The sequence below is a fragment of the Giraffa tippelskirchi genome, chromosome 9 (genome assembly GCF_054371585.1).
Source record: "Giraffa tippelskirchi isolate mGirTip1 chromosome 9, T2T-mGirTip1v1.2.pri, whole genome shotgun sequence".
Classification (NCBI taxonomy): domain Eukaryota; kingdom Metazoa; phylum Chordata; class Mammalia; order Artiodactyla; family Giraffidae; genus Giraffa; species Giraffa tippelskirchi.
The window spans coordinates 54125821-54148148 of record NC_137283.1 but is presented as its reverse complement, the minus strand read 5'-3'; the positions used below and the strand labels follow the sequence as shown (position 1 = coordinate 54148148).

General features: G+C 45.7%; 1 protein-coding gene across 36 annotated transcripts in view; it reads right to left on the bottom strand.

Annotated features, from left to right (window-relative positions):
* Positions 1-656: 656 nt before the first annotated feature.
* The window catches only part of TMCC1 (transmembrane and coiled-coil domain family 1), a 153099-nt gene continuing 131427 nt past the window's right edge, over positions 657-22328 (bottom strand). For 32 of the 36 annotated variants that reach the window (XM_081526223.1, XM_081526236.1, XM_081526234.1 and 29 more), the window contains 3 exons: positions 20001-20935; positions 4645-4780; positions 657-1932 (listed from right to left, as the gene is read on the bottom strand). In XM_081526223.1, coding sequence (XP_081382349.1) covers positions 1618-1932; positions 4645-4780; positions 20001-20935 — 1386 coding nt within the window. In that variant the 3' untranslated portion in view covers positions 657-1617. Of the gene's footprint in view, positions 1933-4644; positions 4781-11975; positions 11994-20000; positions 20936-22328 lie in introns of all 36 variants that reach the window. The other 4 variants (XM_081526247.1, XM_081526248.1, XM_081526222.1 and 1 more) reach the window with 1 other exon arrangement.

The window sequence follows — 22328 nt, the reverse complement described above, 5'->3', positions numbered from 1 at the left end:
GACAGGGACGAAGGCTCAGCTCATTTTTCTAAACTCTCCATATAAAGGTCCACTGAGCACAGCTAATACGTCAGTCTAGATGAAAAGGAGGCTGACGACGTGTTACACCCCAAACTTGGGTCCTTCTAACCTGACATTTCCTTTCCTGCTCTCTAGGGAGAATCATCCTCAGTTGATTCTCTCGGGCAGACAGAATAAACCTGTGAAATGAAGGCGGCTGGGGCCAAAATACAGACACAAGATTCCACGTCACTTTGGTCTCGGTAGTTAGGGAGTGTTAAGAAATAAATTAAGAAAGCACGAGGAATTATTTATGACTCTCGTAGTACAGTCTCAGATTTTCCTAGAGACAACCCCAGCCCAAAGTCACTGGGTGAACCTAAGTCTCGGGGCAGAAACGTCTCTACCCTATCATGCTGGTTTGTGGAGACAGCCTCCCCTCTCCCTGAGCACCCCTTTCCTCTCCAACCAAGCCAAGCCCATCAGGGGGAGGTGTGGGGTGCCAGGACACCAGAAAGCGGCAGCAGCAGCCAGAGAAGGCGGAGCGGAAGCTGTGTCTCAGAACAAGGGCATCAGAGAATGGCATTTACAGCAAGTTTTCCTTGACTCAAATTGTTTCAGGACAAGAGGGAGCAGCACACTTAAATATCCACACATTTCTTCATTTAAAAACATCACTTCTTTATTTCAAAGAAGAAAAAAAAAATAAAAGACCCTCCCAACCCTTTCCAAAAAAACCCAATAATAATAATAACAATAATAAAAAATCCTATTAGAAACCATAAGGAAGCACTGAGAGTTTGAGTATTACATTCTTCAAGTATGCTGTTTGGATTTGTTTGTTTGTTTTTTAAGTTGGTGACTATACACATCTTTTTTAAAAAAACCTTAAAAGTACGGCCATGGGATTTGCTTAAAATTAAGTAGTTAGAGGGCTACTTCAAAATACTGTAGTAGGACTGTGCAGTGATCCTTGGGGTGTGATGTCCTCTTTTGTATCCTAGCAAAGGTTAAGGGACCAGGCTCCAAAGTGATCATACTTCCAGGGTTAGCATGAGTGGCCAACTTGGGTGAGAAAGCCAGGGAGATCCATGTGTTCTTCCACGGACAAGGAAAATCCGCCCCGAGTGCAGAAACTCAGACATGGAATGTGGTAGGACTTCACAGTAAAGTTAGTCTGGGATGGGGAGAGGCGGTGAGCCCAGACAAGGCAGGGTGTTAGGTGCAACTGGTTTCCCTAGTCAGGCGTTCGCACGTCTTTTTAGTGGGTTTTAGTGCAGTCCTTCAAGCCACAATTTAGAATGCCCTTCCGTGTGCTCCGGATGGTTGGTTCATGTGAAAGGACTGTTTTCAGATTTGCATCCCAAGGAAAATCATGCTACATAAAAGTGATCCAAGATTGTTGCCCAAAAAACTTCTTGGATAAAATCTAAAAAATACTATTGCAATTGCGTCTTTTGAGGAAGAAGAAGAAGAAAAAAAACATTATTCTAAATGTAAACAGATTCACTCAACTCTTTTGTTGCTGTAGAAAACTCCAGAGGAGGGAAGTGGCCGTCTACATCTTCGCCGCATGCACTCGCCGGAGGGGAGGGGAGCGCTGCGCTCCGGGCAGCGTCATCTGGGCGAGGGGAAGAAGCGCTGCATGTAGCCCAGGAGGGCGTCCCAGTGCTTCCAGAGAAAGGCGATGAACACCACGAGGAGTAACGTGCTGAACGTCCTGCTGCGAGTCTTCATGAGCGGGACCACGCAGTTGGCGACCGTGGACACAAAGACCAAAAGGACCGCCATGACCGCCAGGAGGATGTTGATGAGCTTGCCCAGCAGGTTCCGGGCAGTGGCGTTCTCCAGCCCCTCCAGCTGAACCACCTGCTGCTGCTGCTGCTGCAGCTCCATCTTGGAGATGCGGGTCTGGCACGCCTCCAGGGCCTCCTGCGGGCCAGACAGGGGAGAGGTAAGCCTTGGGAAGCTCACGGCACCCGGGGCAGCTGGCAGGCCCCGCGGGGCAGCCAGATGCATCCCGAGCCACGTCAGAGATCTGAAATGTGCGCGAGTCTTGAGTGTGAGGGGCCACAGCACAACTCACGATTTAAGCAACTATTATTCCCTTTTTGATTGTGATTCAAGCAACTATGATTCCCCTCCGCTGCGCTCTGCCGCATTCAGCCACAATCAGAACTGGTCTTGAACACTTTAATGACAAGACCTCAAATCCATGCTGCTGTTTCCCTCTTTCTCTTCCCCCAAGTAACAATTATTATTGAGCTGCACGGGACACACGCACTTGTTCACCTAACAGGACACACAGGCTCCCCTGGCATTTCCCTCAGTCCCAGCCCCTGCCCTTGAAGTGACTCTGCCAGTCTGGTGTGTGCCCACCCTTTCACCCGTGTTTAAGTCTATACACATATGTCCTTAGGGAAATGCATGGAATTATTTAAAATTTTTCTACCTTCATGCAAATAGTATCACACCACCGGACTGGTCCACAACTTGCGTTTCTCACTTGACAGAGGGCCCTGGCGATTCTCTGCGTCAATGCGTGGAGGCCCACCTGGTTCTTCTTAATGGCAACCTAGCATTTACAGCTTGGCTAGGTCACAGATTATTCGGCCAGCTCCCTACTGGAGATCTGGGTTATCTCCACCTTTCTCAGTGAACGATAGGGCAGTGACCCTCCTCTGGACATACGACCAGGTGCTATTCAAGCTGAGCACCCCCCACATCAGGCAAGAGGGCTCCCTGCTCTGTCTTCTTAGTAAGAGCTGATCTCTGTGAAGAGAGCAGGCACTGTGCCCAACTTTGACCCAATCTTTCCTCTCATAACCTTCACCCCCGGGTTCCTGTAAGACGGACCGTAACACTCAGAGGACAGGACCTAGTTCCGTAGCCGTGGTCAGATACCCTCCGAAGCTCAGCAGTGGTAGAAACCCTGGATTATGTGACCTCGGTTTCAGGAGGTCCTGGTTTCCTGGGATCTGAGGTGAAGGCGAGGCAACTTCGGACTGAAGCTAAGCTAGAGAATGAACATACAACAGATACACCCCAGGCCAGAAGGACCTTGGGAAAAAAACTAACACATAAACAGATTTCTGGGTCATGGAAAAGGGGGCATCTGGGCAAATGACCTAGACATTCCCTTGATTCCTTGAGGCTTCTGTCATACACGTCTCCTATACTACAGCACTAAGACTGGTTTACTTCAAGATGCTTTCATGTGAAACCACCAGAGCTGCCGGAGAAAGGCAGTGAGAACCACAAAGAATAAAGCGCCGAAGGTCCTGGTGTGAGTCTTTGAGTTTTCTTAGGGTTTTTAGAAATATCTCCCAACTGGGATGAGAAAAAGCTGAACTATTCTGTTTTGCCAAGGATTAAACTAGAGGGCCATTAGCCTTCAACATTACTGCTGCTGTTGTTGAGTTGCTCAGTTGTGTCCGACTCTTGTGTGACCCCATGGACTGTGTAGCCTGCCATTATTCTTGAAAACAGCCTGGCGGTGGAGCTGTATCAGGTGGATCTGGCAGTGAGGCCTCTGCCACAGAAGATAGGTCAGGTGGCCCTGGGACCTGTCAGAGCAGCTCCCGAAGCAGTGACCACAGACGTAACATCCGTGCTCGTCCATCTACTGGGACTATCTTGATCCCAAGAAATATTTCCCAAGAAGCCAAGCAAGCATACCACCTCCAAATGGTGCAGACGTTTGAGAAATGCTGGTGGCTCAGACGGTAAAAAATCTGCCTGTGATGCGGGAGACCCGGGCTCAATCCCCGGGTTGGGAAGATCCCCTGGAAGAGGGGATGGCAACCCACTCCAGTATTACTGCCTGGGAAATCCCATGGACAGAGGAGCCTGGCGGGCTACAGTCCACGGGGGCGCAGAGAGTTGGACACGACGGAGTGACTGACACTTTTACTTTGAGAAACGCACCTCATCTGAAGAGCAGGTGTGTTATGGGTGGTCCAAGCTTCTTGTAATACTCTGCCCTCTCTGTCTTTGCCCCGAAACATTTTTTTTGTACGTGGTAAAATACATAATATAAAATAAAAATTTACCATTAACTCCTTTTAAAGTGTTCACTTAAGAAGCATTTAGTAAGTTCCCCACGTTGTGTAACCATCACTCCTATGAAATTTCAGGACGTTTTCATCATCCCCAGAATAACCCCCCCTTAGCTATCACTCCCGTTCCTCTCCCTCTAGTCTCTGGCAACCACGAGTCCACTTTCTCGGTAAGTAAGCGTGCTTACTCGGCAGCTCTGTGTAAATGGAACCGTGCACTGTGTGGCCTCTGTGACCAGCTTCTCTCACTGGACTCCAAGTTTCGGGGGGACCCACGCTGTAGCAGGGTCGATGCGTCACTCCTTTTTCTCCTCCTTTTTTATTGTGGTAACATATATATAAAATGCAAAACTTATCACCTGAACTGCTTTTAAGTGCACGGTTCAGTGGTATGACACATTCGTACTGTTGTACAACCATCACCGCCACCTACCTCCACAGCTCTTTTCATTTTAGAAAATTGAGACTCTGGACCCATTAAACAGTAACCCACCCCCAGCCCCCAGCCCCCTGCCCTGAGCCCCTGGAAACCACCATTCTGCTTTCTCTCAGCCTTCGGCTTCTCCACCTGGCCCATCATGCTAACCTGGATGTCCCGGGCCCGTTCATAGGACTGATACGCAATTTTCTCTTCCATGCTGGCCAATTCCTGCTTCAAGTTCAAGATTTCATTCTGGTGGAGCTCTGTTAGGTCATTCAGTTGTTCCTCTAATCGTTCACATCTAACAAGAGGGAAAAGTTAAATGTTTCACGCGCTCTGTATTTCTGTTGGTATTATTCACATCCAGCCCCCCAAATCCACTCTGCAAAGGAAGAAAACGGAAGCACAGAGGTCAGGGGAGTGGCCTGGGCTAACAGGGCATGCTGGTGGGCACAGCGCCAGCCCCTGGATGGACAGCTGCTCACAGGCCGTATCACAGCAGCAACATAGCCCTGCCACAGTCTTCTCAACACACAGCATTTGCAGCGAGGCCAGCAGCGCTGGTTAGCTTTGAGCAGACCCGTTACAAACGAGGCCGTTCTTACACTGCCCTGAGCGGCCTATGGGCGAGGCAAAAACCCGAGGGATGGTCGCAGTCTCATCACAAGATACACAGCACACAAGCGGAAACTGGCCCTCCAGCAAGCACCGGGAGCTTATTCCGACCAGGGCAGGTCACTCACTCACCTGGGTGTTCGTCATTCAGAGCCCACCATCCCTACTGCCAAGCACAGTGCCCAAGACAGTGTCAACAGATGTTTACTGAGCGCCTGCTGTGTGCCTGGTTTGTTCAAGGTTCTGGGAACGCTGCAGTAAGCAAGACCGAACGCCTGCCCTCAGGAGTTTCTGTTCTACGGTGGTGGTGGGAGGCAGTAAAACCAAGACGACGGCAGGCAGGGGTAAGGAAGCCAGAGATCAGTACGGGGATATGGCAGTGTGCCTGGCGGTCCTGGACTGCTCAGGGAAGACCTTTTCCCAACCGTGAGAGCTGAAACCTGGGTGATGACATGAACAAGCCACGTGAAGATGTGAGGGGAAGAGTATCTTAAAGCTGAGGGAAGAGCAAGTACAAAGCTCTTGAGATGAGAATCAGCTTGGCAGGTTTTAGGAACAGAAAGGAGAGAAAGCGCGGCTGCAGCTGAGCAGGAGAGTGGGGGGATGCACAGAGAGAAGGTTCCTCAGGAGCAGGGACCATTTTGCTCATTTGGTTCACCTCTAGCACTTTGGATTCACGTGAAAAGGTTCATTCTATATGAAGATGGGACCTGGGAAGGGAATCTATGGATCTGTGGGGTTGGAACTGTTTAAAAGGAAGAGATCAGAGACTGGACAAAGAACACAGGTAAAGGGTGGGAGATAGAAATGTACAGACTAACCGAACAGATGGGGGGGGGATCTGCTCTTAAAAGGTAGGGAAGGCAGTGGGAATCTGGAATAGACAGTACATGGACTCAACGCAGATGCTGACGGGGGAGGCTGACATGAGGAACACAGGGCTGTCTGCTACCGGTGAAGCTTCGGGCAGGTTGTGGGTGGAGTTCAAGGAAGTAAAAAAATAAAAGAAAGAAAAGAGCTGAGTAGGTAGGAGAAAGGCTGACGACTACACACTAAGAAGCCCCGAAAGGGAGGAATCACACAGCTTTAGCTGATGGTGACTAGAATGGAAGCGTCTCGGTCAGACGGAGGGCTCATCCCAAGAGGAGGATACACAGTTGGGGATCTACATGCTTCAGGTTCTACCGAGTTCGGATGGAAAATATTAAAAAAAAAAAAAAAAAAAAATTCCATCACGTTCCAAAATGTAAGACGTGCATTTACTGGGTGCCAGTAAACATCTACAGAGCATTTACACTGTATGAGGTCTTGTATGTACTCTAGGCGTGCCTTCCACCATACGAGAGGGTGTGCACAGGTTCCATAAGGGGCTGGAGCATCGGCAGACTTCGGTACCTGTGGGGGTGGGGTGGGGTCCTAGAATCAATTCCCTGCAGATGTGACAACTGGGTGCTTCTCAGGCAAGCATGCACCTAATACAGGCACACGAGTCTTGGCAAATTTTGTATTAAAAAAACAGAAATGTCAGAACAAAGTCAAACATTTAAACTACCCTCCCCTTTTGTGTTTAACCAGATGTGCGGTACACAAACTTCTAAGGAATCCATGGAAGTTCTCTGTTCAAGGTCATCTTTATGTGGTGGTAGCATCAGTAACATTCTCCCTTCTAATAATTATATAATGAATAATTAGATGCTAAACCCCATTCCTTCTCCATGAGACACAGATTAAAAAAAAGGTCCAGCTGACCCTCTTTGCTACATTACTGACTCCTATTTAGTTCTCCTGCATCCTTGATAACAATCTCTGTGCTGCTCTCTTGCTCGCCGAAACCGTCACTAGAGTGACTTGAACAACTGATCGGGAAGGTTTCCACTTTGCGTCTGTGACTCGGGCAGGTTCTCTGGGACTCTGCCTTTTCACGTCATCTGTGGGCCTGGACACGCGCTCGGAAACAGTGCCACCTCTGGAGCTGATTTTCCATCATGTTTTAAGTTCAACAAATGCCACGAGCTTAGGTTAACATATTGTCTTTTTATGACTGTCCTATTGAACCCATGGTGTGTGGTGGTGTCAGTGTTGGATGATTTCGTCATTCTTTCCCCTCACCACAGAGGGGCTAGAGGCTCTTTAAAAACGGGGTGTTCCACTGTGTCAGTTCCTGGGGATTTAGGGGAAGGGCCAGGCTTGGCTGGCAGCAAAGAGCTCTCCTGAGCTAGGGCCGATGAGGGGTGGCAGAGAGGGGAACCTGGTGGCAGTGACAGCCAGCCTGCATGCTGACGGCGGCAGACTCAGGTGGCTTCTCTGGCGTGCATTCCACAGGCTACCTCCTCAGTCTCTCGGCCCACAAACTGTACAGTTTTTCAGGCTTTCCAGGAAAGTTAGAGACGCTCGTTTGACATTAAACATGGCTCACAAATACCATTAGAACAGATTAAAAAATAAGAGCAGCAGCAGCTACCATTTATTCAATACTTATGATGTAAATTGGGGCTTCAGCAGGAAAGAATTCACCTGCAATACAGGAGCCACACAGGACACGGGTTCGATCTCTGGGTCGGGAAGATTCCCTGGAGGAGGGCATGGCAACCCACTCCAGTATTCTTGCCTGGGAAATCCCATGGACAGAGGAGCCTGTCAGGCTACAGTCCATAGGGTTGCAAAGAGTCAGACAAGACTGAGCGACTTGGCTAAATTGACTTAGCAGGGATTATGTAAATTAACTTCCACAACCTCAAGATGACAGTAGGTAATACCTTCACTTTACAGATGAGGAAGCTGGAGCTCAGAGAGATACAGAAATTTGCCCAAGGGCAGAGAAATTAAATTGAATCCTGGTAGGTTTGACTCTAAAGCCCAAGTTCTTAACCATTCAAGAAGCCCAGATGAATTCCCTTCATAAGAATGGTGAGTCAGGTCTAAAGTGGATTCAAATCACACAGCTCCAAAGGGGCCCGGACACCACCACACTGACTGATGGTTTTGAAGATGTATGTCAAGGTGGAGTCAACAGGAGAATGAGTGTAATAAAAAGATTATGGACCTAGAATAGGAAAGAGGATGATAACAAGTGTTGGTGAGGATGTGGGGAAATTCGAACCCCGGTATACAGCTGGTGCAACTGTTCTCTGGAAAATAAGTTTGGAGCTCTAAACATAGTTACCATGTGCCCCAGAAATCTCACTCCAGGTGTACACCCGAGAGAAATGAAGACTAACTTCCACTCGAAATTCGTATACAAATATTAATAGAAGCATTATTCATAATGGCCCCAAGTGGAAACACCCCGCTGTCTATCAACTGATGAATGGATATATAAAGTGTGGTCTATTCATACAATGCAGTGTTACTGGGAAAGAGAAAGCAATGAAGTAATGACACATGCTACAGTATGGATGAGCCATAACACATTGAAAATGTGTTAACTGAAGGATGCCAGTAAGCAAGAACTGAAAATTGTATGATTCCACATGCATGAAATATTCAAAACAGGCAAAGCTATAGAGACAGAAAGATTAATGGTTGCCAGGGGCTGGGGCAGGGTAGAGAAGATTGTAGACTGATAAAAATGTCCTAAACTGATTATGGTGGTGGCTGCATGTATCTGTGGATATACTAAAACCACTGATTTACATATCTCAATAAAGCTGTTAAAAAAGATTATGGATGCCTGTAGTTTACTTTGAAATGCATAAAAAAAACAGATAAAGGATGGATAGATGGAAAGATATACAATAAGACAATATATTAATATTATGGGAGTTCACTGTACACTTTTTTTCCCAGGTCTGCAGTGTGTTTGAAAGTTTTATAATAAACATCGGGAAAAAATGACTATAGGTATTATAGCCAGGAGCATTTGGGTGTGAGTCCTCTGAGAGTTCTACCTCTCAAAGTTGCATGGTCTCAGGTCAGCTCACTTTACATAGCAAATTCCTTCATCTGTAAACTGAGGTTAATAATCTACCTTGTAACATTCATTTGAGTACACAGGAGATGTTAAAAAATGTGTTTCTCTTCTTTCCATTTTCAGTCTACTAAGAACACAGTGGCTGTCTTGAAAATGTTTCTAGTTCATAATGAAGAAGGCATGGAGTGTTACTTGCTCCCTGAAAAGAATTCATGGGAATTTGAAAACCTTTCTAACTAACCAAGTATTTCCTGTGGTGACTGATTCATGCCTTAGTCTCATTTTAGACTCATCAGCAGTCCACATCATTGTGCTAACTACAAAATAAACCCAGTATCTCACACCCTATTTTACGTGTCTCTAAGATGATCACTATTTCACATACCTCCCTCCTTTCCCCTTTAGAGTTGTTAAAAATCAGTATGTTACAAAGAGAAACACACCACAAAGTATTGTTTGAAAGGTAAAACAATTAGTTTCCTGACTATAAAGAATCTTAAATTCTAGGAACAGAAGAAAGAAGCCTTGTTAAATCTCTTTCCATCAAGGAACTATTTCTACAACAGCCCTGACAAGGAATCTCTCTGTGAATACCTCCAGGGGCAGGGTCTCACTTTTCTTAAGAGTTGTTTTCACTACTAGATAGATGGCAGCTATCCATCTAAAACTGAACTAAAACCTAGCAACTCCTCACTCGCACCAAGTCCCTCTCTCAGCTACATTACGCCTGCCTTCAGCAATAAGAGGTAGTTCCCATGGATTTCCATAGAACCAAACCTTGGTAAAGTCTTGACTGCACACACATCTGTCAGTATTTCTCTCTCTCTCTCACCTCGTGTTATTTGTAAAGATGAGCCTGTATTCTATTCCGGGGGAAGATACAGAAGGCAGGAGGTAAGGGTAAGACGCCTCGGAGCCTGGAGGTGGGAACTAACCACTGGACAGCCAGGAAGGCCCCAGCATCTGTCAATTTAAGGCAACAGGGATGACGTGAACAGAAACTTGCCAGGTGGTGAGTGATGGGCAGATTGGGACATAAGATACGCTTTTTCTACCCCTCAAACTTTTAACACTTTAACAATTCTTTGAAACGTAACCCTTGAATCTTATATTCTCTTCCAGGATTTTAGATCCAAATTGATGTAGATATTAAGAATTCCCAATATAATTTTTTAAGTCCCTACTTAATTAAGATTTACCAACCTGCTTTATTGATGTCTTTCACTGATTTAAGTTCTTTTCTTTTTTCTGTAGTATTTCTTTCAGCAAGGCTTTATAAGAGGTAATTTTATCTGCATGTGTCTGTAAGCATCTTGACTTCACCCTCTTCCCTGAAGAATAAAGCAGGTGGGACGGAGCAGCCTACGTACAGTTGTTCTCCCCCAGCCCTCTGGAGGCATCACGTGGGTTTGGTCTGTTTCACACTAAGTCTCTTTCATCAACTGGATTTCCTCGTGACGCTGGGAACTCCGGCTTGAGAGTATTCCATGGCGTTCCCTCCTGCAGGTATCTCCTCTTTCAAGTTCCTTTTTGAGCTGTTTCGTGGCTTTGAGTTGTGACAAAACATGTTTGCATACTTACACCTATGAACAGCTAAGATGATTTATTACAGGACACTTGAGGCTGCCCCTCGGATTCTTTTTCAACCCGTCTGTAGAAGGGGAGATTCTATAACGATGCAACACTATTGATGAGTACATAATGCTACATGTGAATCAGAATAAGTGCAAAAGTCTTTAGCACGTGTTTCTAACTCTTGAAGCTTATAAACCAGTGTCTGTCATATAAAGGTTACTAACATGTCAAAGGCTCTGGAAACCATGTTAGGACTGAATTTTGTTCACCCCACACTATATCTAAAGGCTCTCCACCTTCACTGCTTCTGCTTTGTACCTTTTTTTTCACTTGAAAATGTTTTTATGCTGTTGCAGTTTGTCCCAGCCCATGAATCTGCTCATCCAGGTTTCAGACTCAAATCCTGACTCTGCAAAACACTGCTGTGAGTGACCCTGTTCACCTGTTAAGAAGTCTGCCTCCTCCCAAAGGTGGCTGTGAGGATTACACAGGAGACAGATGACAAATGCCTGGCAAAAAAAAAGGTCCAAGCCCCAGTGAGGTGGTTCCGGGGGACTGCTTGTCAATCGCCACGGGGTCCCAAGTGCTACGTGGCCGTGGCTGCACTGCTCACGGCTTCCTGCTTCCGATTCTTTTCTCTAATCCTTCATTTCTTCATCTGTCTCCACATTCTCAGTTTCACATATTCCAGAATTTTCAGCACTCCCAGTATATTCATGTTGTCTTCCCTATGACATCACACAAGTGGGTTTACGGGGCAGGCATTCTGTCCTTCTCCACGCTGGGCACAAGCCTCTTATGTCTTGCCTCCTCATCGGGAGGGCAGCACAAACACATCAACGGCTCCGGCCATCTCCCTGGCTCAAGCCCGCCAGGTGACTCAACTAACTGAACTAGCTGGCCTGTTCCAAGCTGTCCTTTAAATTGGTAAAAACTCTCCTATCCGCCTTCCTTTCACGGCATGTGTTGTGTATGTGTGTGAGGCAAAGTCTCTCGAATAAATTATATCGGGTCTTTGCAAACCTCCAGAAAGAGCTGAGTAGAAAGTGTTAAATCCTTACCCTGGGTTACCATGCCCTTGCAGAAAACGAAGGCTTTCAGAAGCTGAACGATTTACTCACAGTTACATGGGAATTAACAGCAACATCCCCTCAGGCTGAGACAGCGCTTATATTAGCAGGTAGCTAACTAGCCAAGTAGCACTGGTGTAAGCAGAAGAGCTCCGTTTCCCAACAGAGGAGACACAGACAGGTTAGGAGCCTTGCTGAGGTGACACAAAGCTGCAGAACTCAGAGGTGAAGCAAAACCCACAAAGGGTCCAGCTGAAACAGCCCTGTTAATTCATCCACTAATAACTACCAGCGTTTGTTTCCCCTCTTCAAGTCATAAGAATTACCTGGAGAATGATGACTTTCTGAAAGAACAGAAAAGTTGCAGCTGTTATTGTGTAGTGGAAATCCTATCACACTCACACAAACAGTTGTGTTTGGGTTACCATAGTAGTAAAGCACCTCCAATCTGCAGGGAACATTAGGGAGGAGCCAGAGAAAGCCATACACTTTGAGGCTTTTGCCAAATGTTGACGAACAAAGAGGTTGATTGGCAAGATACACCTGGTGCTGTGCAACACCATCCTCTGGGTTGTCCCAGTACCCTGAAAGAATTTGACTGGCCTATCATTACTAAAACATTTTCCCTAATTTTCCCACCTGGGTCCGGGAAGTTGGTCCCTCAGCTCTTTTCACAACCTGCAAATTGAAAAGCACAAACCTGACCAGGCTTAGCCACTTCCACTCAAACATTTTTTTTCCATGCTACCAGCCTGAGAGGCTTACATAAACCACGTGTGAAATTTACAGTCTGCAAACAGACTAGCCCAAAGAGCCCAGTGAAAAATGATGTGGTATTATTTGGGGTGGTGGAGCGTGTGGGGTGGAGGAGTTTAGGGTTCAGTCTAACCAATTAATCACTGTAAGCATGGAAACATCAAAAATGCCAGCAAAGATAACGAGAACAATAGCTACCTGGCCCACTATGCCTTTTTATTATGTGAAGTGTCTGCCTTGGAGACTCATCAAGACACTGCTCAGTAATCCTCACTTCCTTCCTCTCTGGGAGGTACTTCAAAACGAAACTTAGAAAGGGGAGGCTGAGAAAAAAAAAATGCCACAACTTTCCCCTGCTAGTGAGGTGTAGGAGGATGTGAATCGCATGCTTCATGCTTCTTGCTGTTCAGATTTGTTTTATTATTCTCTTTTTTATAACTTCCACCCTGCCCCATACTGTCAGTCAAATGCAAAATCTAAACCAGGAAAGGAAGGAAGAAAATACTCTCACCAACTTCCCACTCCTCCCATTTTGAATACTATAAACTCGTTTGCTTACTTTATTTTTCAGTGTTTACTTCCAGTCTGAATTCTAAAACAGAGAAGCCAGATACCTAGGGAATTGATAAAAAGAACACCTCCTTTCTCTCCTTAAATATTAATGCCAAACCAGCAGAGGGGGGAAAAAGGGAAAGTAAACTGTGTAACAGCCTTTCATCTGTGATTTTTTAAAATCAAGAAATCCCTGTAAGGGACTTGTAACCTCTTCATATGACACTACTTAAACTCTCTGGACATGAAGAGTGGGTGTTCTTGATCCTACTAGTATGTGACTTTGACCGGCACATGCTTTTCATGTGATTTAACGTGGAACACAAAGTAGCATAAGATGAATAATCTCATTTTGAGACTTTTAACTTAAAGGTTCTTCCTAAATCATTACAACTCAAATGGAACGTCAATTTGAGCTTAACTATTTAGTAAACAGAAAGCCTGAACACTTGTAATATCTTTTTTGAAAAAAGTAGGTTATATCGTATTTGGGGAGGTGAAATTCTTCCCCACCAAGATGCAACTGCTCTATCTAAAAAGTATTAAAATACATCTAGATTTTTTTTCCCAAAAGGAATTTAGAGCAATTTATTCCAGGCTTTTAACAACAGGATCTGAGTCTAGTCTAGTCTGACCACAAGAATCCTTCTGCGTTAAGTTCACCACTGGGGTGCTTCACCCTTTAGGCAACTTACTTTTTTTTCCCCCCAAGCTTATTTATTTATTTATTTAAGTTTTTCAAATTTTGGACTTCCCTGATGGTCCAGTGGTTAAGACTCTGAGCTCTCAATGGAGGGAGAATGGGTTTGATCCCTGGCTGGGGAACTAAGATCACAGGCTGTGTGTCCAATAAATAAAACATTAAAAAAAATTTTTTTTCAAATTTTTATTTAACACCAAAAACATTTTGTACTGGAGTACAGCTGAAAATACATCTAGATTTTGCTGCAGGTTTACAATGCATAAATGAATATTGGTCTTGCAAAGTAAAAATTCCCAACTGGTCCTGGAAACTGGTCCAATTTCATCCATTGGATTAGTCAACACAGTAGTCACCTTCCTAGATCAAAGACAAGCCAGGGCTCTTTGGGGCCGCATTCCTGACAAGTGAGAAATCTGGGTGAGCACACAGTTGGCAATGCACCACCACTCTTTGGGTGTGGCTCAGGAGTCTGGAGCCATCTCTGAGAGCCTGTGGGGCTCCCCTGATTGGGCAATAGGTCACTGGGACAGGATGGCTGAAGAATCTTGTGGAACAGGTATTGAGAGGAACAGGAAGGACTAGGTCCCAGGGCTGACTGACACCAACAGGCAACCATGGCAGCAGATGAGTGCATTATCTCCCCAGTACGTCCTAGAGACCTGAGGTGGTTTCTGCCAGTGCTGGACCTGAATGGGCAGACACAGCGGGGGCAGGGGACAGGACGTGCAGTGGGAGCCTGAACGCACCCCTGGCTGAACTGGGGGAAAGAAAATCAATTTTCCCTCCTTACCTTTTGTTACGTTATTTATGTCGAGGCCCAAAAAGAGGCTAGGAAAGACTACACTAGCCTTCAGTTGAAAAGAAAAAAGCACAGTTTCAGTTCCAATCAACAACAACCAGTACCCCCAGCTTTCAAGAGAGGCAGTGCGTTATCTTAAAAGACAAAAAGCAGCAGATGCCTCAAGCGTGGAGGGAATAAAGGCTACAGGGGGAGACGGTGACAACAGCTTTCTGATATCCTGGCACTGCTCAAACCATCCTGGTTGCCCCCACAGACACTACCTCATTTAGTAATCTCCACAACCCTGTACCATAGACATCATTACCTCGTTTTTACGGAGGAAACTGAGCTTAGGTGAGCCACATCGGGTCACAGCACTCATTAGCGTCAGAACTGGCTAGCTAATTCAGGCCTGTCCAGCCTCTATTAATTAACAAAGTGAGTACTTTATTTGCTCTCCCTCCCCATCCGTCCGTCCTTCTTCCCTCGCATTCCCACTTCATCACCTCTCCAGGGGCTAACCTGGAAAGAGCTCATCCGTATGAAAAGTCTCTTAGATGGAAGATCTTACCCTCCGAATGAAGCGTCTGTCTCCTAGGTACACCTCTCAATTGGGCTTTTTTCCCTCTTATAAATGAAGAATCAACTTGAGCCAATATTTTCAGTTTCTATTTCAAGCTTATGGCCAAACCTGGTCTGCATACCCTCTGCAGACTCTCAGATCGCCTGACAGTTGACAAACGGGTTTAACACCTGGAATATGGGGCTACCACAGCTGCATCTGACTGTATCTCTCTCTTATGCTCAGTGATAGTAAAATAAATTCACACTCAACAACAGCTTCTTCAGTTGGAACTCCAGTGGCCACTGCCTAACTGGGTGGGCCTCACTACTGACTGCTCTGCTGCGTGGGACAACTGCTCATGGGGATGGGCTCCTTCCGTATTTTTGCCCTTACGACTCAGTGCAATTTAAAATATCCCTGGGCTTAATACAAACAGTCTCAGAAGCCGATTTCCAAAGAACAGCAATCCCCTTAAAATAGAAGCTTTCAAATGGCATTATTGCTCATCAACACCAGGAGGGTTTTTTGCCTGCCTGATACGACACTACTTCATGCAGGCAGTAGCTGAGCAAAATTCCAGGTCAGATTCCCTACGGGAAAAACAACAAAACGAACCTGTAAGACTACTGATGGACTGTTTTCCTAGTTCTCTCCTCTCAACGCACTTAGCCACAGCAGAACTTCTTCCTACAGTAAGTAGCTCAACATGGTATACTCAATTTGGGAACAGGACTAAACCTCCAGCTTTTAGCAGCCAATTAAATATATGTTAAACCATTTTACTGTGTGACCTGGCAGAAGTCACTTTATATTTCTGGGTCTTGGGGGACTCATCTGTGGAATGAGATTGCACTAGATATCTAAGGGCCCCCTCTATCTCTGAAGTACGAAAGTGAACCCAGTTGCCAAGAACCAATCTGTAATAATACTCTAATGGGATGAAGAGATTAGATGGACAAAGAGAATCTGACACCAGCACAGATTCCATCATTTAAAAAAAAAACAAAACACAGCTATATATCTTGTCTCCTGCCTTCTCAGATATACGATCCCACTCATATCTGACAGTCCAAAGCAAAGCGCAAAGACTAAACACCTAGTTAGGGGCCCAAGGTTGAGATGGAGTTCAGATCCAAGCTCTGCAACACTGACCTCCTGGGCTAAGTGTGTGTGGGTGCTGAAGATACACTCTTCAGTCGTGGCACAATCATGTGGGTGAAAAGAGGTTTCTGAGTAATTCTGATGATTCCAAAGAAGATGGTCTTTGGCAAAACTCTTCCTTGGTGCAACTCACTGGGGTAGAGACCAGTGGGAAGCACTCACCAATGAAGAGAGTGATGGTGTTGAGAAGGGACTCTGAAAAGGGGGAAATCAGGATGGGGTAGTAAAGGTTTACTTAAGTAGGGGTCCCTTATTATTCACCTATAGTGTTGTACAAGCTTGAGAAAACCTTCTAGAGCTTGTGCATTCACAGAATTTTATAGAATCTGTTAAAAATAGGGAGAACTTTTACAGAAATAGACACTGGATCCTCAAAAAGGCCCTAAAGCTCTTGCTATTCAAGTCAATGCTTCTTAAAGCTAGACTCTAGGTTAGTCTGTCCATCAGACAGATTTCAGGGCTGACTTTGGGAAAACACTTGTCCTGGGATGAAGAGACCCCAGGCTTTGAAGTCACGTTAAACTGGCTGTGATTCCTGGCTTTACCATTTACAGAGTAATCTTTGGCAAAACTTAAAACCTCACTGGGTCTCAATTTCCTCAGCTGTAAACTTGGGTCTAGGGTTTCCCAGGTGGCTCAGTGGTAAAGAATCCACCTGCCAATGCAGGAGGTGTGGGTTTGATCCCTGGGTCAGGAAGATCCCTTGGAGAAGAAAATGGCAACCCGCTCCAGTGTTCTTGCCTGGAGAATCCATGGACAGAGGAGCCTGGTGGGCTACAGTCTGCGCAGTGGCAAAGAGTCGGACAGGACTGAGTGACTGAGCACACAAAATTGGGTACAGTGTACCTAAGGGTCCACCGTGAGGATTAGCAAAGATGCAGGAAACATCTAGTGCAGCAGGCATCATAGGCGTTTACTGAATGCTGCCAGAGGTAGAGTCCTCCTCCTCCTCTAACACTGTGCCTGGCCTCCCTCCTGTCAACTCAGATGTTAGTAAAATAAACTAAAGCAGAGAAAATAAGCAGAAACCCATCTAGAGCGGCCATGGACACATTAATGGGTTTCTCGGTCACAGAAGAGTCTCATAAGTCCAAGTCCTTCCAAGCCTGGAACAGAGCAGAAACAAATCCGCGGGGAGAGGCTGCTGCAGGCAGCTCACTCAGAGTGTGGAGAAGGTGTGGAAAGAGAGAGAACAAACTGCCCAGGACCATTTACTGCAGAAGCATGTGTGCTTCTACCTTCACTGGGCTGAGAGTATTCTTCTAAGCTAGAACACTACTGTTGTCAGCTATTTCCAATCACATCAGGTTCAATGTTCTAATCTGTTAAAGGAAGGGAGAGAAATGCTCCAAAAATGCTTAAAATGTGAAAAGTTGTGGTGCCTTAAAGAATACACTACAATCCGTGGTGGAAATCTCATTCATGTAAAACAGTCCAAAGACTAACAAAATTAGATAAATATATTTACCATGTTAAGACATATGGAATACAAGAGAATTCCCTTATTGCTTTATACATGGAAATACTGGTGCAACGAAATAATTGAGTAACATGGTTGCTGACTTTTCCACTGCTTTTCTTGGGGGAAAAAAAAAGATTCCGTTTAAAGGAAAGACCACTCTCAAGCTGAAGTGATGTGACAGATATGTCTTCCTCCTGCCCCTTCAGTTTTTGAAAATTCACAAGTTCCCTTTATTCTCTCTTCATTCCATAAAACTAGGCATTCACTTACTACCAAGAATCCAAAATGCAATGAAAGAAGTGCACTTCTCCTTAAGTCACAAGTGGCTTGGATGTGATTCTTTTAATGAGGTACTAATGAGGAGCTAAAAGTTCTGTCCTATCTGTGAATTATTTTAAATGGACACAGAGGTGGCCTTGGGAGACTTGTTTTTCAACTCCCTGATTTTCTCACCCTGGCCTACACCGGACTTGAAGGCATAGCAAACTCTGTATGAATTTTAAGCTCTGGAAGAATTTAAAAACTGGAATGTTTTGCTATCCCTTCAAAATAAAGAGGTCAAAGCAGACAGTTGTTTTTCTGAGCAACTGACCATGGAACGCCCAGGTCTCCATGTTCAGAGCAATGTATTTTAATAGCAGCAGTAGCAGCTGCTACCTAACATCAATCAAGCACTATGGGGCCAGGCACTGAGCTACGTGCTGTGCATAAATTATTTCATTTAAATGGCACAATCATCCTATGAAGGACTATTACTATTTCTATGTTAGAGACAAGGAAATCAACACTTAAGTTAAGAATCTTGTCCAGTTTTCAAGATTAGGAAGTGGTAGAACTAGAATTTGAACCTGGGAGTTAGGCTTAAGGTGATACAAAGGATCAGGTGTTTTTAGAATCTGAATATATGTTAGATTGGTCGCTGCTTTAGATACTGTTTTCTAAGTATACTCTGTGTGTGTGCTCAGTTGTGTCAGACTCTTTGCAACCTCATGAACTGTAGCCTGCCAGGTTCCTCTGTCCATGGAATTTTCCAGGCAGGATACTGGGGTAGGTTGCCCTTTCCCTCTTCATCTAAGTATATTAAAGAATATATAAAACAATGACATAAGAACAGTCATTGACTTGCTTTTGGAACTTCATTTCTCTCTCCCACACTTCTCTTTTCTTCTCCCTTCAAGTCTTAAGTCAGAATTGAAGGACAGAAGAGTGAAGATAAGAGGTAGGACTGAGTGACATTTTTACTACCTGAAAAGAGCTTGCTGCTGTAACTCCTCTTGGAACTAACTGATACACGTGAACAATTAACCTCAGGCCCTGAAATTAACTCATAAAAGCAAACTTGAAAAAAAAAAATCACTTTTATTATTTTTTTTTCCCCAAGAGGTAAAGGGACCCTAAGAAACTGTTCAATCCTTGACACTACAGTAAAAGTACTGAGACTCTAGATGCTAAGTGGGATAGGACCAGACGCAGGTCTTTCAGGGCCTAACCTGTGGCTGTTAACAGGACGTGTGGCTCCTGTAATATTGGCCCTTACATCTGTCTCAGAGAGGTGGCCTGCCTCTGGTTGACAACACCAGCTGGATATTATTTCTACCTTCATGCGATGGAAACGCAGAGGAAAAGACACACATGTGGAGAATGGTTAGGAGTGGTCTAACATGAATACAGTGTGTGATGTGAAACACAAAAAAGAGACCAGTTTCTACCTTTAGCACAGATTATGACTCAGTCCTTGGAGAATTTTCTAACTATTGCAGAACCATTTCATGTTTAAGTCCACTATCATTCAAAGAGCTGCCAATTCATGAAAGTAACAGACAGGCTTATCTAGATTTATTTCCAGTCTAAATCTTTCTATATCAATTGCCCAGATAAGTGTGTTTAAAGTCAAATATCTACAAGGTTCAGTACATTTTGGCTGAGCTCTATCTTTGATTTCTACAGAGTTCAGAGGGTTATAGATCTTTTCAGTTTCATGTAGTAGAGCTATGGGCTGCAATGGTTTGCGGTGCTGCGATTGATAAGTAAGTAGGTGGAATGCCTTAGAAAGCCTGGGCTCCGTTTGGAAGTTGAAGACGGGAGGGCTACAGTGACTGGTGTGAGATCTTGGGAGTCATTTAACTCTTCTGGCCTCTCTTTTGCTCTCTATGAGAAGAACTCATGCCAACATCACACAACATTATCTAAAGTGCTGTGGATACTCCAGAGAAAGACTCTCTACACAGACCTTTTAAAGCTGCGTCTCCACAGACACAGAGAACAGACTTGTGGACACAGGATGAGAGGAAGAGGGTGCGAAGAATTGAGAGAGGAGCATGTAAACATAGATACTATCATATATCTAGGACTTGAATTCCGTATCACTTACCTATATCGCTCCTCCTGTAAGGCCTGCATTATGAGTGAATAGTCTCTCTGATAATGTTCCTTGAGGGTCTCAAAGGATTCCTCGAGTCGGGCCTGGGTTTCCCGGATCTCCTGGATCTCGTGTAGTAGTGCATCGAATCCTGAGCTCTGCATGTCCAGGGTGTTGGTTTTGGAGCTGGACGCTCCTACAGCGAGGCCTCCAGTGGTGCTGTTGGCCCCCACTGAGCCCGAGGTGGCACTGGAACAGTCTTCCTCGCTCCCATACTTGGGGCTGGACTGAAAGGTGGAAATGGCCCCCAAGGCCTTCCCCGCCTCGTCCACCTGCCCTTCCTCTAAAGAGTCCTTCAGGTTGGGGATATTGTCGGCGCTGCCAAACTTATTCCGAATTAGAGACGCGATCTCTCTGGGCTTGGAGACCACGGCCCCGGCGGCCGAGTGGGTTGCCTGGGAGAAGCTGGAGAGCCCCCCCTTGACGCTGTCCACCACGCCCTCGCTGAAGCCGGTCACCCTGGCGCCCACGTCCTTCAGGCCCTGGTGCATGTCCCTGAAGACGTCCTTGGGCTGCCGGGGGATCCCATTCTGCTCCACCTCCCGGAGCTTCCGGCGGTAGTGCTCCAGCTTCTTCTGCAGCTGCTGGATGGTCTGCGCGGACTTCTGGTTCTTCTTCTCGAAGACCTGCTTGATGCGGGCGGCCTGCTGCTTGTCCGCACTGTTGGCCAGCTTCAGGTACTCGGCCACGTTGTCGTCCCGGGCCGTCTGTGCAATCTTGATTTGCTCCGTGAGCTTCAGGATCTTCTGCTGCAGGTGGGCAATAGCAGCCTTTGTGCGCTGAGGGTCTGGGGTTCCATCCACAGAGTCTGTGTGGAGGCTGCCATCTGTGCTGGAGGCCACCGCACTGGAGGTCTGGGCGAGGCTGCTTACTTCCAACCGCTCAATCTGGTGTGAAAGCAAGAGGGGGAGGTTAGAAGGAGCCCAGGAGGACTCGCTCTCCACCATCGATGGGCCCCAATGTATTGAAAATTCACCTACTCAGCACAGAGTGTTGTTCTTATTATTTAAGTCACTCAGTCCTGTCCGACTCTTTGCGACCCCATGGACTAGAGCCCACCAGGCTCCTCTGTCCGTGGGATTCTCCAGGAAAGAATCCTGGAGTAGGCTGCCATTTCCTCCTCCAGGGGGTCTTCCCCACCCAGGGATCGAACGAACCCACATCTCCTGCACTGGCAGATGGATTCTTTACTGCTGAGCCACCAGGGACGCCCACTCAGCAAAGAGTGCTGACCCAATTCCTCCTGTCCTATACCAGCCCCCTCGCCCTGTTGTCCCCAAACAAGTACACTTTGCTTCAAGCGTAACAGATACATGAGAAAAGATTTGCAGAAGCTGGAATCGGTGCAAAAGGTATTCATCTTCTGCTAGAGGATTTCTTACAGTATTTCTTTACATAATAAAGCTCTAATGAGTTTAAAGCATGAATTAATTCACACTCAGCACACACACTTGTGTTTAGAAATATATCTATGTACAACATAGTACACCTGCATTTCAATTTAATCATATGAAAATTGTCTCTATATTCAGACACCACTGTATTCCAATTCTTGCTTTTAGATTACAGTCATCTGAAAATATTGGTGAAAAAGGTAACTTAAATGGCTACATATAAAAATCCAATTGTTATCATGGTATCTTTTTAATCAACCCATATCAAGGAGTACAGAATCATTCTCTCTTTCCAACAGGGCCACTAAATTGGAAGTTGGAGGCATGTGAAGGGGAGAATGGGAAGGTCCTGCTGAAAGTGGCAAGCATGAACATGGTAAGGGCTTGAGAGTTAACAGCCCAAATCACCAGTAGCTGTGATAAACTGGGGCAACGTAACATGAACCGTCTGGGACAGAGACAGAAGAGGAAAGTAATTACACAAGTCAGGGACTAAGTTCTGGCCTTGTGAAGCTCGAATTTTGTGCATTCTGTCCACTCAAAGATTTTTATTAGGCAAGGGACTCCAAAACACATACAATGACTGTCTTCCGGTGTGTGTGTGTGCAACCATTCAAGGGAGCCAAAGAAGAAGACAAATTGTTCAGATTTGAAAACTTCAACTATCATACTTCAAAGCCATCAGGCCAAAGCTAAGGGAAGGTTGTGTTTCTCCAACTCAGGAGAAAAAAGCCCTTCAAGAAGGTGTGCCTGGATGTGGCTTGTGGTGATGAATTAGGGCAGGGCCCATGCAAAAAGAGGATGAGATGGTTGGATGGCATCACTGACTCAATGGACACGAGTTTGAGCAAGCTCCAGGAAACAGTGAAGGACAGGAATGCCTGCG